Consider the following 14,875-nt stretch of genomic DNA (forward strand, 5'->3'; position numbering starts at 1 on the left):
TTCTGATATTTTTATGATTTTTATGATTAATAGGTATTTTATGTGTCCCTCAAAAATAATCTCAGTTTACAAGACTGTAGCTCTAGGAAACAAAGGGTTGACTTACAATGGCTCCACTCGAGGCAATTACTTAAGAATCAATCCTGTGATGAATTGTTAAGGGGGAGAGCACACCTTTATTTCATTTAAGACCAAAGGTTTCACAATCTTCAAAAAGCTTTGACCTTTCAGGTGAAATTTTTGTTACTGAAAAAAATAGCTCACAACTTTAGTTTTTCCTATCTTAGGAGAGACAGAGGTAAGAATTGCCAAAAACAGGAAAGCTGTCTAAAGCCTTATTTGTAGTTTCTAGAAAGAGGTCAGGTAGTATGGAAAGGAAATAGCATACCCTCACTCATTTGGGGTTTAATCTCTTCATCCATGTCCAAATCTTCTAAATCTAGGAAATTATCTACCTAGAAAAAAAGAATTAACATAATTTTTAAGCAGAATAGACCTAAAGAAAAACTGCAGTGAAAAGTCAATGAATCCACTTCCACAACACCTAACTGAGCAGCTGAATCCACTTTTCTCATTAACTCTTGAGTCCCAGCTCAAGGCTTTTGTAGTCACTGTGCTTTCCCAAGAGACATCTGAAAGAAGCAGTAAATTTGAAAGCTGGCCTGGATTTTGTAGGCACCATAGTCAGGCCTCTGCACTGAAAGGAAAAAAAGCAGTCTGAGAGTTTTTTAAAAGGGACTTTGTTCCAGATTCTATCCCAGAATATATACCACCACCATGACAGTTGAAAACAGTGTTTCTGGGTTTTGTTTTCATTTTATTGCTTTTGCCTGTCAAGCAAATGGTGGCGGTGGCTCTGGCTACTGTCATAACACCGTGCTTTCTTATAGCACTCTGAGGAGCCAGAGAGAAGAAACCAAAGAAAGCAGGAGAGAAAAGTTCATTCAAAACAAAATCACAAGAGAGGTGAGCAGGGCAAAAACTCAAATGTTCTCTCTTTCAAGCAAATAAAACTGAAAATTACTTCAAAGGTAAAAAGCAGGGCAAACGACCTTTACAGACACAAGAGCAGCATTTCAATGAAAAACTATTCCACATGGAATACTGCTTTCCACTGCAAGCTGACAATGAGGCATTTTAGATTAACAAAATGGTAACATTTAGACATGAACTAATTCATCTCAAGTGAATATCAAAGAGTGTAAATAAGAAAATGATCTCACCACTGGCACAAATAAGACCTAGTAAAGGAATAAGGTTGCAATTCCTTTTGTGCTCATGACCCAAACATGTGCATAACAAAATACCATAAAATTACAAATTTACATTTCATAATTGGAATTCAAAAGACAGGCTGGGTCTTTCTTCCCCCAGCTCCACTTGCAAGACCATAGCTATTACATAGGAATTTTAAATGGTACTGCCATTGCTTTTAAGTACATACCTGCAGTTATTATCTGGCATCCAAGTGAAGGCAAAAATTTATCTTCCACATAATGGTTTCACTACTAAATTTTGAAATTCTCTCATATTATATTGTTATTTACTTAGTGGTGTATGCTAAGGGGGACTAGAGTCATGTTTCTCTATCAAAGCACCCCTTTCATTTATTAAGCTCTAAGGAAAAAAGATCCAGAACCCAGCTGACCAAGAATAGTTTAAGATATTCAAACATCAATTAATAAAAAAAAATTGTAAGGACAAAATCTGCTGAATTCTCCAACTTTGTATAAGGGACAGTAAATGAGTCCTGTGTTTTTAGTTTGTTTGTTGTGTTTTTGGTTTTTGCCAAGAAAATTGAAACATGCCTTACCTTCACCTTTTCTGCCCAATTCAGATCACCTTGAAAAGAACTGCAAATTTTTTGGCCTTCATCCATCATTATCTGAAAAAATACTTTTTGGCCTTCATCCATCACATATTGATGGAAAAATGAAACAACTGAAAATAAAGAAGCTGATCTTGTAGCCCTTCACATGACAAAACTCCCCTTCCCGTTTTTGTTAATTAGCTGAGCATAACAGACCAAATTCAGTAAGCCATAGCGGAGGTCAGGGAATAGGTTTCAGGAGCTCTGATTCTACTTCTGTCCTGTAGACTCATCCACAGTGTAACCTATAATAGACTACTTAACCTCGGTCTTCTCATGAGTAAAATAGGAATACTGCCCACTCCTATCCCATCCCAATGAACCTCTGATGAACAAATCAGAGAATGCTAACACAACATTTTCAAGTTATTAGAAAACAATGTCATTCAACCATTCTTTGTTTCTCAAATGCTGGTTAAAGACTCTCTATGTAATATAATCCCAATGGTCAGTCATCGCCAGTAAAGAGTGAAAAAAGTTCATATCCCACAATTATCTCTCTGGAAGCAAGTTCAGGAAATAAAGAATTATAGGCATCTGCTGTATATAAACATATTTCTAACACAGAGATTTTTGTTCCCTTGTTAAAAAAAAACACAATGTACAATTCTGTCGACAATAATATTGCAAGAAGACATGATGAAGCAGAAATTAGAAACTTAAATGACTTAAAAAGCAGAACAGTTTCCACTATAATTCCTTGATAATTAAAAACCATAGCTGAGGAGAATGTGAGAGTCTATAAAGTCTTCAAGATTAGAAAAAGAGTATCTAACATTTATTGACCAAATCTTAGAGAAAAACAAGATAACCGATTCCACCTTGAGTTTGAAAGAGATGAATCTAGGACAGTTGAAAGAAAGTCCCATTTTACACAGATAATTACAGAAAGGAACTCTTTTGTCCCAAATAGAAGACAAGCTAAAAGAAATAATTTCAATAATTTATAGATGGTAGATCCTTAAGAACTTTTGAACAAAAATTGGGAATAACCAGTTATCATCATAAACAATAGCTGTCAACATTATGAAATACATGTAATGATGACTTTCAATAAAGTGCCCCAATGGCACTCCTTCTAGAATTAGGAATTACAGATGTAATAACTGTCTAGTGTTTAGTAGGATCTCCCTTTTTTTGATTCATGAAGAATTCTTTTCTTCTCAGATTGTTTCTATACATGTACTATGTTGGTATTACCTGTTCTTCCAAACATTGTGATGAAGTACGAAGAAAGATGGTTTTATTTCTAAGATGGTAGTCATTTGCTTCATTTTTATGAGTAACTTTTGCTGAGGTAAAAATGTTTTCTGAAGAATCAGTTCCAAACACTTCCCTTTTGGACACATGATCCTCTGAAATAAGAAGTTATGAACTATTAGAAAACATCCACAACACCAAGTCTGGTTTATTTTGTGTATATTGAGAAAGTTTCTTCCAACGAAAAAGAATACTTTTCAAAGAACTCTACAAACCAAACCCTTGAGGCATTAAGCACTCTGAACTGTTAAAAGTGATTTTTAAAATTGGATAGAAAGATAACATTATGTCACTCAACATATATTTATTGAGTGCCTATTACATATCCAGCACTGTTCTTGGTCGCTGTTAAAAAGTTAATAAAATACAGTATTTGTGAGACTCTTAGACATGACCTATCCCATCTTTTTCTAAATTTGAGGGATTTTTTCTTTATATGAAAGCAATGTATGGATGATTTTAGAAAACTTATGAGGGGAAAAAGTAAAATATGAAAATCACTCATAATCCTACAAGCCAGAAAGGCCACAACAAAGTTTTTCAGTGGCTATCTAATATGTTTTATGTATCCATGCACTTCTAAAAATCCAAATGGAATCATACTGTACATAACTCAACTTGCCAGCAGTATCTCTTTTCAGGTTATTGAATATTCCACGTAATTTTAATAGTTATCAAGAACTCCTTTATATAAATGTAAGATAGTTTATTTAACCAATTCCTTATTCTTGACTTTAAAATTATAAACAATGAATATCTTTGTACTAAATCCATGTACATTCATGATTATCTACTTAAGCTGAGGAAAGCATCTAAGAGTAATCCTAAATTAAGAGACTAAGACAATTATATCATGATGCTATTAAAAGAAATGTGGGGGAAATAAAATGAAATAATTTTGATAAAAGATAATGAATCTAGCTTTGGCCATATTGCATTTGAAGTGCCAGTTGAAATTGTAGTGGAAATGACCCAAAGGCAGCTGCAAATGTAGGTTAAAATCTGGGAGAGATTTCACAGGAGGTAAATATCTGTGTTCATCAATTACACTGAGGTAATAGTTTAAGCCATAACATTATTTTTAATATTAGTAGTAATATTAAAATTAATAATCAGGGTTAACATTCATTGAGTGGCACTCTTTTGTGAGCATCTCATGAATCATTTCATTTAATCCTCAGAATACCACTAAAAGTAGACACTGTTACTATCCTTACTTTACAGATTAGAGAACCAAGGCCTACAGAGAGAGAAAGCAACTTGCTCAAGGCTATACAGATGGTTAAGTAGCAGAGTGGGGATCTGAACACTGCCTTCTGACTCTAGAACCTATCCTCCTAACCACTGTGCCTTGCTTCCTGCATTAATGCAGTAAATGAAAAGAAAAGGTCTTTAGAGAATAGAAGAAAAAAGAAGCAGAAAGGTGGGGGCGGGGAGCCAGAAAGGAGACAAAGAAGAATGGCTTACAATAGTCAAAGAAGAACTAAGGGTGCAGGGTACATTCCAAAACTAAAACTTGCTTCTTCTGACAACAGCAAATAGAGGAACCTACATCAATGATCACTAAAAGAGTGATAAAGGAATTCAAAAAAAGTCAAGTGGCAGAAATCAAGCCATTGTTGGGTTGGAGAATCCTACTGGAGTCTCCCCTTACTAGCCTCTACTATAAAAATGTTCCAGAGACTCAGCAATTGTTTTATCTGTGAGTTCCTTAGGAACATCCCTAACTGAAGGGGTTACAGATAGCCTAACCCAGCACAGTGCCCATGTTTGTTTCTCTTGACCTGTCAGTACATGGCATCAAAATCAGTGAGATTCATGTTGTTGTAATGATCACAGCCTGGTACAAATCCAGTTAACATCATTTGTTTGCTTCTGAATACCCTATCATTGGTAGAAATTAAGACTTGTGAGGGTATCTTTAGGACATAACACAGATACACTGATGGGAAACAGAAATAAGGTGACCTAATCTATAATACATCATTAATAAGCCAGAGAGGGAAAACACAAGTATGAAATGCATCACGTTCTCTTTAAAAACGTCATATCCATAAATAACACCAGCTCAGGCCAGCTCTCTACTACTGCCTACTGCACCAGCACCAGTGACTTCTAACTAGCTACTAGTGGGAGAGGTGGCCGTTGCCTTTTGCCTCAATAAATCCTTGGAAATTCTGGTGCAAAGCACCCAACCTTGGCTTCTGTGGGTGGAGGGCTGGAGGGTGCTGGGCAAAGTGTGAGGAGGGTTGCTAAGAATATGCTAGAGTAGCCAGCCCTATACAAGATGAGATAAATGAGGAAGAAATGGTCTTAGGACTTAGTCTCCCTGATTTCTTCCACTTTTACAGCCACAGAGATGTCCTGAATCAGTCCTAGGGCAAAAAGCATCGGTAGCAGAGTAGAACAAGATAGGCATGGAGACACTTGGAAATAGGAGTTAACTGAAGGATGAAAGGGTTCCTCAAACTTCATCAATGTTCAAAGGAAAGCAGACTTCCTGTGGCTACTGCCATGCCTCAGTGCTCTATTCTAATAAAAGGTGAAACAGTTTCAGTTTTTCCTGCTCATCCTTTAAATGAAGTATAACCTAAACCTAGTAATTACTAAGAAAATACTATGTACCCAGCACAACACTATTGTAATAATCTATTGACTTAAATAGTTGAAAAGCACAGCAATGTCTGAAAATCAAAGATGTTCTACAAGGAGGAGTTCTATTTGTTCTCACAATCACTCAGTGTACTCTCTACTATTTCCAATAAAACACCCAGGTTATGTGACAGGTAACCAGACGAAACTCCTTTGAAATAAAGAGCAAAATATAATGAAGCCTCAGCTTCTGATCCTGATGTTGAACTGTTGTTGGGATCTCAGATCTAACAAAAATTCTCATCCACTCTTTTTAAAATTCTCCTTTTATAAACACAAAGTTTTCATTTTAAAAGACAGACTGGATGATGTAGAAAAGAACTTGTTCACTCTCTGACAGAAGCTACAGTTTAAGGCTCCTTTCTAAACTTCAGAATTGGTTTCACAAGAATATATGCTATATCCCTCCTAAGACCCAGAAGTGCTCCTTCTAAAGGCTTTTATCGTTGTTTTTAAAATCCAGCAAATAATAAATATCTTGGCACAATGAGATAGGGAAAAAAGTTATTTTTCAATATGATAATGTCAAAATGGCAGATGCTGGCACAGCCCAGAATCTGAAGTGGCTGAAAGCCTGATTAGAGAGCCAGATGCTGCTTCCTATAGTAATCCTGGTGAAATCCAAATGTGCCACCCAAGTGTTCGTCTCATCTTCTTCTGTTTCTGTTTTTCATCAGGGTCCTCTTCCACCCTTTCATCTTATCCCTAATGTTTCTTGCTTTGAAATAAGTGTCAGACATAATACGGTTTAGAAATCTAACAGCAATATTTCAGAGAACAAGTAGGTTACTGAGACCTGAAAAAGCGTTTCTTTGGGCATTTCTGAGTCAAAACTTCAATACAGATGAGACGAAAGTTTTTTTCTAAAGGTTTTTCGAGGTTTCATTATTCTGAAGCAATGGAATTTCAATTTCCTTTTGATACCAAACAGACAAGCTTCCAACAGATCACCCTTACAAGGCCCCCACTACACCTATAGGGTCTAATTTCAGACCAAAGAAAAAGGTTACACACCTTGAAAAGGTTGAAACTTTTGATGTCTTGATAAATTAAACACTAACCACATATTGATTATACATCTTCCAGATAAAAGTGATTATTTTTAAAGAACTCAATTTTGAAAGAAACTTGTTTAAAAATTCAAATTAATCTGTACAAAAGCCAGACTAGTGCCCATGCAATGAGAAGCATTATCACACTTGCAGGAGAATTTTCACAGATCAGCACAACCAACATTAGAATTCACAACCAAATCTGCCAGCAACCTCAGAGTGTCTGTTCTTCCATACTCTGGTCAACAGCAATATAAATCAAGAGCATGTTCTCAGTTGAGAGGAGATATTGAATATATTGCTAGAAGGAAAAATTCATAGGGGGACAATTCTGTGCAACACTAGGCAATTGCAAAAATCCTTCTGCAAAGAGAACAGGGGATAAGCAATCATGCTTATAACAAGGTTGGGTACTCTGAAAGTCAGGGCGTGATTTTTGCATTATACTCCTTGCCTAGAGCAATGTTTCTCTGGACAATAATATTTGCTCTTGATTTGTCTAGCCAAACTACTTCACTCCACTGCTTCTTGATCACATGCTCCTTGGTATCTGGCCTCCCCTGGAGCGATAGTCATTCGAACTAAATAAGCAATTTAAAAACCAATCAATCATAAATCAAAATAAATCCAAAGAAGCTAAATTTGGCAGACAAATGCTTTGTCTAAATTCCCTTTGCAGTGCTCTGAATTCCAACTGTTTTATGTTCCTCATTTGAAAGGGCACAGGGAGGAGAGGATTACCTCAGTCTGGCCAGTCAGGAATAACTGTGCTTTCCCTGAAGCTGGATGATAATTGACTCATTATTCACAGTCATAGCCATCAACATGCCAAGGCACAAATGCACAACCCTGGCCCGGAAAAATGTGTGTGAAAAGCCCCAGATGAGGGACACAATAGCAGTAAGTTGAAACTTTTGAAATGTCCAGTGTTAGGCACTTACAGAGAGAAAAATATGAAGAGAGTGTAATGTTTCTGAAAGCTTATTTTCAGACAGAAAAAAATTCTGTGTGGTGGCTGAGTTACGGAGCTCATTCAATCCAAAAGTTATATTCTGGTCATCAACTATGTGCAAGGTGACAAAGACGGTTAAGACTCAGTCCTTGTTGTCCTTACAGAGTTTACAAACTAGGAAGTTAAGCCATATATGCAAACCATCAAAACAGAAGGCACCGATGGCAGATGATATAAGAGAGATACAAAGACAAAGAATGGTAAAATCATAATTGGTTTGGGAGAATCACAAAAGGCTTCACATAGGACTAAGGCATCTGAGCTGGGCTTTGAAAGATAGCTACAATTTCAACAGGTGAGCACTGTGAAGAGGTCATTTTACAAAGGGAAAATTCCATGAGCAAAGCCCTCAAGGTGGGAACACACAAGGCCTGAGTAAGAATCGCCGATTATTCCAGGAAGATTTGGGGACACATGGACGGGGTATATTTGGAGGGCCTGACAAAAACTCTGTACTTGACCTACATCCTGGGGAGTCACAATTAGAGCTGTGCTCTAAGAAGACAAATGGATAGAATGGATCAAAGTGGTTCAGGTACTAGAGACAAGAAAGTGTGGAGCTACCATAGTAACCCAGGTGAGAAGTAAGGGCAGCTTCAGCTATGGTGGCCTGAAGAGATTTAGAAAAAAAAAAAAAAGAGTTAGCAAGTGAGTTCTCTTTTGTTTTTAAAACAAAAATGAAGGCACTATCTCCAACTGGTTATGTTTCCTCTCCAGATATCACAGAATCATCACGTTATCTTTCCACTGCAATCTGTACTACACTTTTACATATAATTTGGCATGCCCTAGATAACTTTTTTTTAAACAATCTCTGTGATGGTGGGTGCAAATACAGCATGATAGCAACCTGTCAAGTAGATAACAGTTTGGTGCTAACAGGCCACACATACCTATCCCATAAAATGAGCTTACCTTCCCAAATGAATTAGTCAAGACCACAAAAGAGGTAGCCCACACTGGGAACAGATGCAGCATATTTGAGCATAGCCTCCTACGGCTCCAGAATTCCTAACAGAGAAACAGCTGCTGGTGACAATGTCAACACAAGGTAGAATCTGTTACATCCAAGTTTGTTTCTTTTTTGCACCACAGCCCTTTTCTACGTTAAACTTACAAGTCTATGCACAATTGATTTATTTTCTTAATAGGTAATATTTACAGACAAGCAGGATCCTCCTAGTTCTTGAGCCAAACCCAGGATCACAAGGACACATGCTTATCTGGTGAAGAACCCAGGGAGGATCTAAGTATCCATGAACAATACCTCCACTTCCCCACAGCTTTACTGAGGTGTAATTTACACATGACAAAGCTCACTCATTTTAAGTGTACAATTCAATGATTTTTAGGAAGTATACAAAGTTGTACCACCATCACCACGATTCCATTTTTAGGTCATTCCATCACCCCAAAAAGGTGCCTGGAGCCCATTTGCAGTCACTCCCTGTTCCTACTCCCAACCACAGGCAACCACTAATCTATTTTTTGTTGCTATGTATTTGTCTCTTCTAGATATTCCATACCAGTGGAATCATATGATATGTGGTCTTTTGAGCCTGACTTCTTTCCCTTAGCATAACCTTATTGAAGTTTGTCTGTTGGAGTACGCACTTCCCTTCTTATTGTCAAATAATAGTCTATTGTATGAATAGTACCACATTTTATTTTTCCATTCACCAGTTGATAAACATTTGGAGTATTTCCACATTCTGTACCCCCTTAATTATGATACTGAGTTTGACCTAAGGACTGTCATCACTAATCCAATTCCATGCTGCCCCACATGACGAAATAAAACTACAGGGTAACTATGCAGTTTAACTTCCCTCCACACCCAATGGTAGAAATGCTGATGCTCATTGAGGCTATAATTCTCTAATCACCTTATCTCCACTGTACCATCAGAGTCCTAGGATCAGGTCACTCTATCACATGGCCTGTTTTCTTCAAATTTATATGAAACAATCTGAAATTACCTTCCTAAATTGTTCATTGCTTGTCTATTCCCACTAAAATGTATCCCTAAGGAGAGCAGGGATCTCACTGTCAGGAACTTACTCACAGTTCCTGTAAAGTAAAATATTCATTCTCCACTCTAAAAGATGGGTAACAATTAAGATTGAAACATAGATTTATATTCAGCCCTTCAACCAGGAAGTTCTACACTGAGAGTTCACTATGTGCTTAACACTCTGCTACGCTGGAAGAAGAGTTAAGAAAATTATATGACATGGTCTCTGCTTATAAGAAACATATAATCTAGTCCCTTAAAATTTTTACTCACTCAAAGACATAACATTTTACATATCTTTCAGCTCACATTTCCATGTTTAAGAATGTATCCAACAGAAATGATTAAGTACATGGGTGAAGATTTCACTGCAAAGCCAAAAATGTCTGATCTATTCCCTTGAACATTTGTATTTAATCGAGGACATATATTTTTGCAGATCTTTGAACCAGCATTTCCATGGGTGAAAATGTATCCAAATGCCATAAATAAGAAGGGTGCAAAGACGCTGGTACTAAAATCAATCAACAAATAAACAAAGGCCAGAACCTTCGCAAGGACCTACAAAGCTATCCATGCCCGATCTTTCCCTACCTCCATGCCCTCTAACCTCAGCTTCCACTCCTTTCACCTTTGCTCATGCAACTCCAGCCACACTGGCCTCCTTGCTGGTCCTCAGCTGGGCAGGTGCTGCTATGACCTGGCCTTTGCACTCACTGTTCCCTGGGCCTCAAGTATCTTCAGACTCACCTCATTCCAACTTTATTCAAATTTTACCTTCCCAGATCATACTATATAAAATTGCAACCCTAAATCCTCCTGCCAGCGCTCATGATTCCCTATACCGTGCTCTGGTTGTTTTCCCCCTTTCTAGAATACAAATTTCAGTTTCTCCCTTCTAGAATACAATTTCTCTGAAGGCGATGATCTTTGTGTCTTTTGTTCACTTCTGTGAGTAACATTTAGCACACAGTAGATATTCAACAAACATTTACCAAATGAATGAGGGCATGCAATGTAGCATCATTTGTAATAGCCAAAAATTAGAAATAATTCAAATGTCCAGCAAAAAGAGAATGGCTAAACAAATATCCATACAACTGAATACCAGGAAGTCATCAAAACACTGGTAAATAATATTTATTGCTATGAGGTGTTCATAACATAATGTTACATGAAAAAGCAAGTTACTTCTTATCTGTAGAGTGGTGAGGGGAAAAAAGCGATTTACAAAAACTATGTGTAGCAGTAGCCCACTTTTATAAAATAATTATAATAAATTTGCTGAATATATAAATGAATGAAAATATTAGGTTGAGCCTTTACAATAATTCAGGTACTATAAATATAAACACATTTACGTGCATTTTATATATTTTTTATTTAATCCTAATAACAACTTAATGAGGTAGAAGTTATTATATCTATTTTACACATGATAAAACTGAAGCTCAGAAATGTTAAGTAAGTTTCCCAAGACCACCTAGTTAGAAAGTAACAGAGTTTAGATTCAAATCTCAGTTGTCTCCAACTTCCATGTTCTTAACTAATAACTGAATACATATATACATATTAATAAACATAAAAAATTTCAGAAAGGATGCATACAACAATGGTTTATCTACAGGACAATAGACTATGACTTTATTAGTTAACTGCATATAAGTTTGCCTACATAAAAAGACACCTAAAGTAACAACAGCTTAAACAAAATGGAAGTTTATTTCTTGCTCATGCAACAGTAAGAGATACAGATAATCCGAGGATAATATGATTGTTCTGCTCCACAAAGTCATCTGACCCAGGCTTCTATCTTTCTACTCTGCCATGACTACAGCACCAACCTTCTCCACATGGTCCAGGATGACAACCCCCCACACCCTTGTTCCAAGCAAGAGGATGAAGAAAAGGAAAAAGAAAGCACACACCTCACTTCTCTGTAATTAGCTAAGGCTTATTTCAGCTACCATATCAAGGAAGCACAAAAAATGGAGCAGCTGAAACAAGAATTTGATTTCTCTCTCATGTAACAGTTTAGGAAACGTGGGTAGGCTTTGTTCCATGAAATGACCCAGGGATTCAGGCTGCTGGAGTTTTCTGTCATCCTAAGCACATGGCCTCCATGTCTGGGTCTAAAGGAGTTGTTGTAATGATTCCCAATTTCCAGCCAGGAGGAAAAGGATAAAAAGAAATAGCGGCACGTGTCTTAAGGATATGACCCAGAAGTTGCATATACCAGTGCCCTTCACATCTCATTGACACAAACTTAGTCAAATGACTATACCCAGCTTCAAGGAAGACTAGGATGTAATCTTTATTTTGGCTGGCCATACAGTAGATAAAAATTCTACTGCTATAGAAAGAGTATGTTTATTGTTTTACTGTGTCTGTGTGGGTACGAGTGTGTGCATGGGTGTGTGGGTGTTGGTGCCTCTGAGTATTTTCTAATTTTTCTACTACGAATAAAAAAACTAAAAACTATACTTTTATTTGTAGAGGCAAAAAAGCATTTCTTCCAACGAAGTTTCTAATCCTCAATCTAGGGAGAATACCTACATGCATCTTCTTCCTTCTTAAAATGGTTTTCCTGGAAATAATGAAGAAGGAGGAAAAAATATATATATATACACACATATATATACACACATATATATAATTTTACATTTTTTTCTATTGTAGGTCAAGATTCTCTTAATATTTAACTTTGATGTCCCTCTTTTAAATCACAAATAATTACCCTAATCATAAAATTCTACTCTTGTGTACGTCTTTAAAACTACCAAGGACCTTCGTGTATGAAATATACAACAGAAAAGTTACCAGAAACAGCAAAATGATTGGAGGGGCATTTCCTAAAAGTACAGGCAATGAGATGCCTCCACAGCCTGTGTGGTCTCCCTAGTCTCTTGTCTGTGAACTTGCTAAAGGCAAAACACTCACAAAGATCACAGTTCTGGCAGCAATAGACAAAAGTAGCAAGGACATTTCCCTGTGATGGAGTAGCTTTGACCTACAGACACATGCACTATAATCCTTCAGACTTGGGACAGAACGTGTGCCAAACTAAAGCCCACCCTAAAATTCTGTAAGCTATAATATCCTAGCCTCTGTATTAGCGATCAGCAAGATCACAGTAAAATTATTCCTATAACCCATCATCCTTTTCCACTGTCAAAATGCCTTTTAAATAATATCCAATGGTGACATTCAACAAAAATGTCATATTTAAAGTAAAATAATTGTTCTTATGCTTTGAGTGGGGGGGGCAGTGTCACAATTTCATGAAAGCTACAGACCTTATTCATAGAAAAAATATAATACATACAAAAATGGACAGAAAGTGTTGAAAAATTCATTTATCTCCCTAAACTCCTCCCTGATTTCATTTAGAGTATTTTCTCAAAGCTGGTCTGAAAGTCAAAGTTTCTGATCTGCACACTAGTAGAACTACTGAATCTTGGGGCAAGATCCCTAGGAATCTGCTTTTCAATAAGTACCTTCCAGGTGATTCGTACATAAGGTAAAATTCCCAAGTAAAGATTCCATGAAGTAAAATCTAACAATGATAATTAAAAAGAAGAATCTGATACTTTATCTTTGGTCAAAGCACGTAAATACATTTGCCTGATGATTATGTGTAGACACAGTATTGCATCCATCCACCAGAGGCCAGTGTAGGATCATTCCCTGAATTGTACTCTTACACCATACAATATACTATGTACATGTACACAATACAATATGTACTATACATAGTTGGTTTTAACTACTTCAAGAAATGGGGTATAAACAACTAACACTGTAGACAATATTTTACATTTTTTATATTTACATTCAAGATTCCTTTCATATTTAACCTTGATGTTTTTCTCTTTCATATTAGAGAAATAGAACCCCAATCATAAAACTTTATACATGAGTAAGTCTTTAAAATTTACCAAATACTTTCATGTGTATTTCATCTGATTCTCACCACAGCCATTTGAGACATACCAAACAGGCAGAATTAGCCCTGATTTACAGATTCAGAGAGTAAGTGACAGGTCTGTGGTCTTAAGAAATTCATATATGCCTAGACTAGTACCCAGGTCTTCTGAATCCAAGAAGTGTCCCTTCCCATTACACTGGCCCTGCCAGTAACAAAATGAGAAATATAAAAGCAATATAGTAAATTATTCATAAAACTAAATATCTGCAACCTAAAAGATTTTCCTTTACCCTAAGATCATGTCCTATTGCCTACCCGCACAAAGTTGCATTTACTTAAGGCAACTTCTTTAACTCACCTACATTGGAGAAAGTTAGGAGGAGTAATTTTTCTCTCTTTTTTAAAAAGTAAACACTTCTTAGAAGAAGTTTTCAAACTTTCTAAAGTAGAATAACATCTGCTGAACACATTTGCAATAATATAGGACTCAAACATTGGCATGTTGCATTAGAGCAGTTCAAGAGGAGACTTAAATTATACATGTCTTTCACATTCTCTCATTTTTTCAGGAAATTCCAGGACAGCCTTCACGCACACACACAAAAAAAATAGAATAAGAGCTTAAAGTAAAATAAGAAGGAAAAAGTCTGAAAATCCACTGTTCTAATCATTCTTATTGTTATTTTATTAACTCATAGACTGTTTATTCAATCTAAAACTGAGACCCCAAAACCAATGGCAATATTCTGGATATGATGTTAATCAATACTATGAAAATAGTTAATATTGCCTTACCAAATCAACCTCTAACTATACAATCTACAAACATATAGATTGCTATTCTGCCTTCACACATTTAGAGCATTTGGGAATCACACCATCCCGTATAAGCAGATTGCAATAGGAATGACATATCAGCTGATGAACTCTTCTAGGGTAGGGATCCTGTTTTGTTCATCTGAGTATTCCCAGATTCTAGCTCAATGCTTAAAACACAGAAGGAACCGTCAATACTAAAATGACCTCAACATTAGCAAGAAGACCTGGATTGACACTATAATTACGGACTAAACTCAACACTCAGAAT

General features: G+C 36.5%; 1 protein-coding gene across 14 annotated transcripts in view; it reads right to left on the minus strand.

Annotated features, from left to right (window-relative positions):
* Nucleotides 1-14,875, minus strand: part of IFTAP (intraflagellar transport associated protein) — a 63,548-nt gene that overhangs the window by 23,353 nt on the left and 25,320 nt on the right. For 11 of the 14 annotated variants that reach the window (XM_002821872.2, XM_054524486.2, XM_009246457.3 and 8 more), the window contains 2 exons: nucleotides 3,071-3,225; nucleotides 389-455 (listed from right to left, as the gene is read on the minus strand). The exons of the other annotated variants lie outside the window; for them this stretch is intronic. In XM_002821872.2, coding sequence (XP_002821918.1) covers nucleotides 389-455; nucleotides 3,071-3,225 — 222 coding nt within the window. The remainder of the gene's footprint in view (nucleotides 1-388; nucleotides 456-3,070; nucleotides 3,226-14,875) is intronic. 14 annotated transcript variants of the gene reach the window in all.

The sequence above is a fragment of the Pongo abelii genome, chromosome 9, assembly GCF_028885655.2.
Source record: "Pongo abelii isolate AG06213 chromosome 9, NHGRI_mPonAbe1-v2.0_pri, whole genome shotgun sequence".
NCBI lineage: Eukaryota > Metazoa > Chordata > Mammalia > Primates > Hominidae > Pongo > Pongo abelii.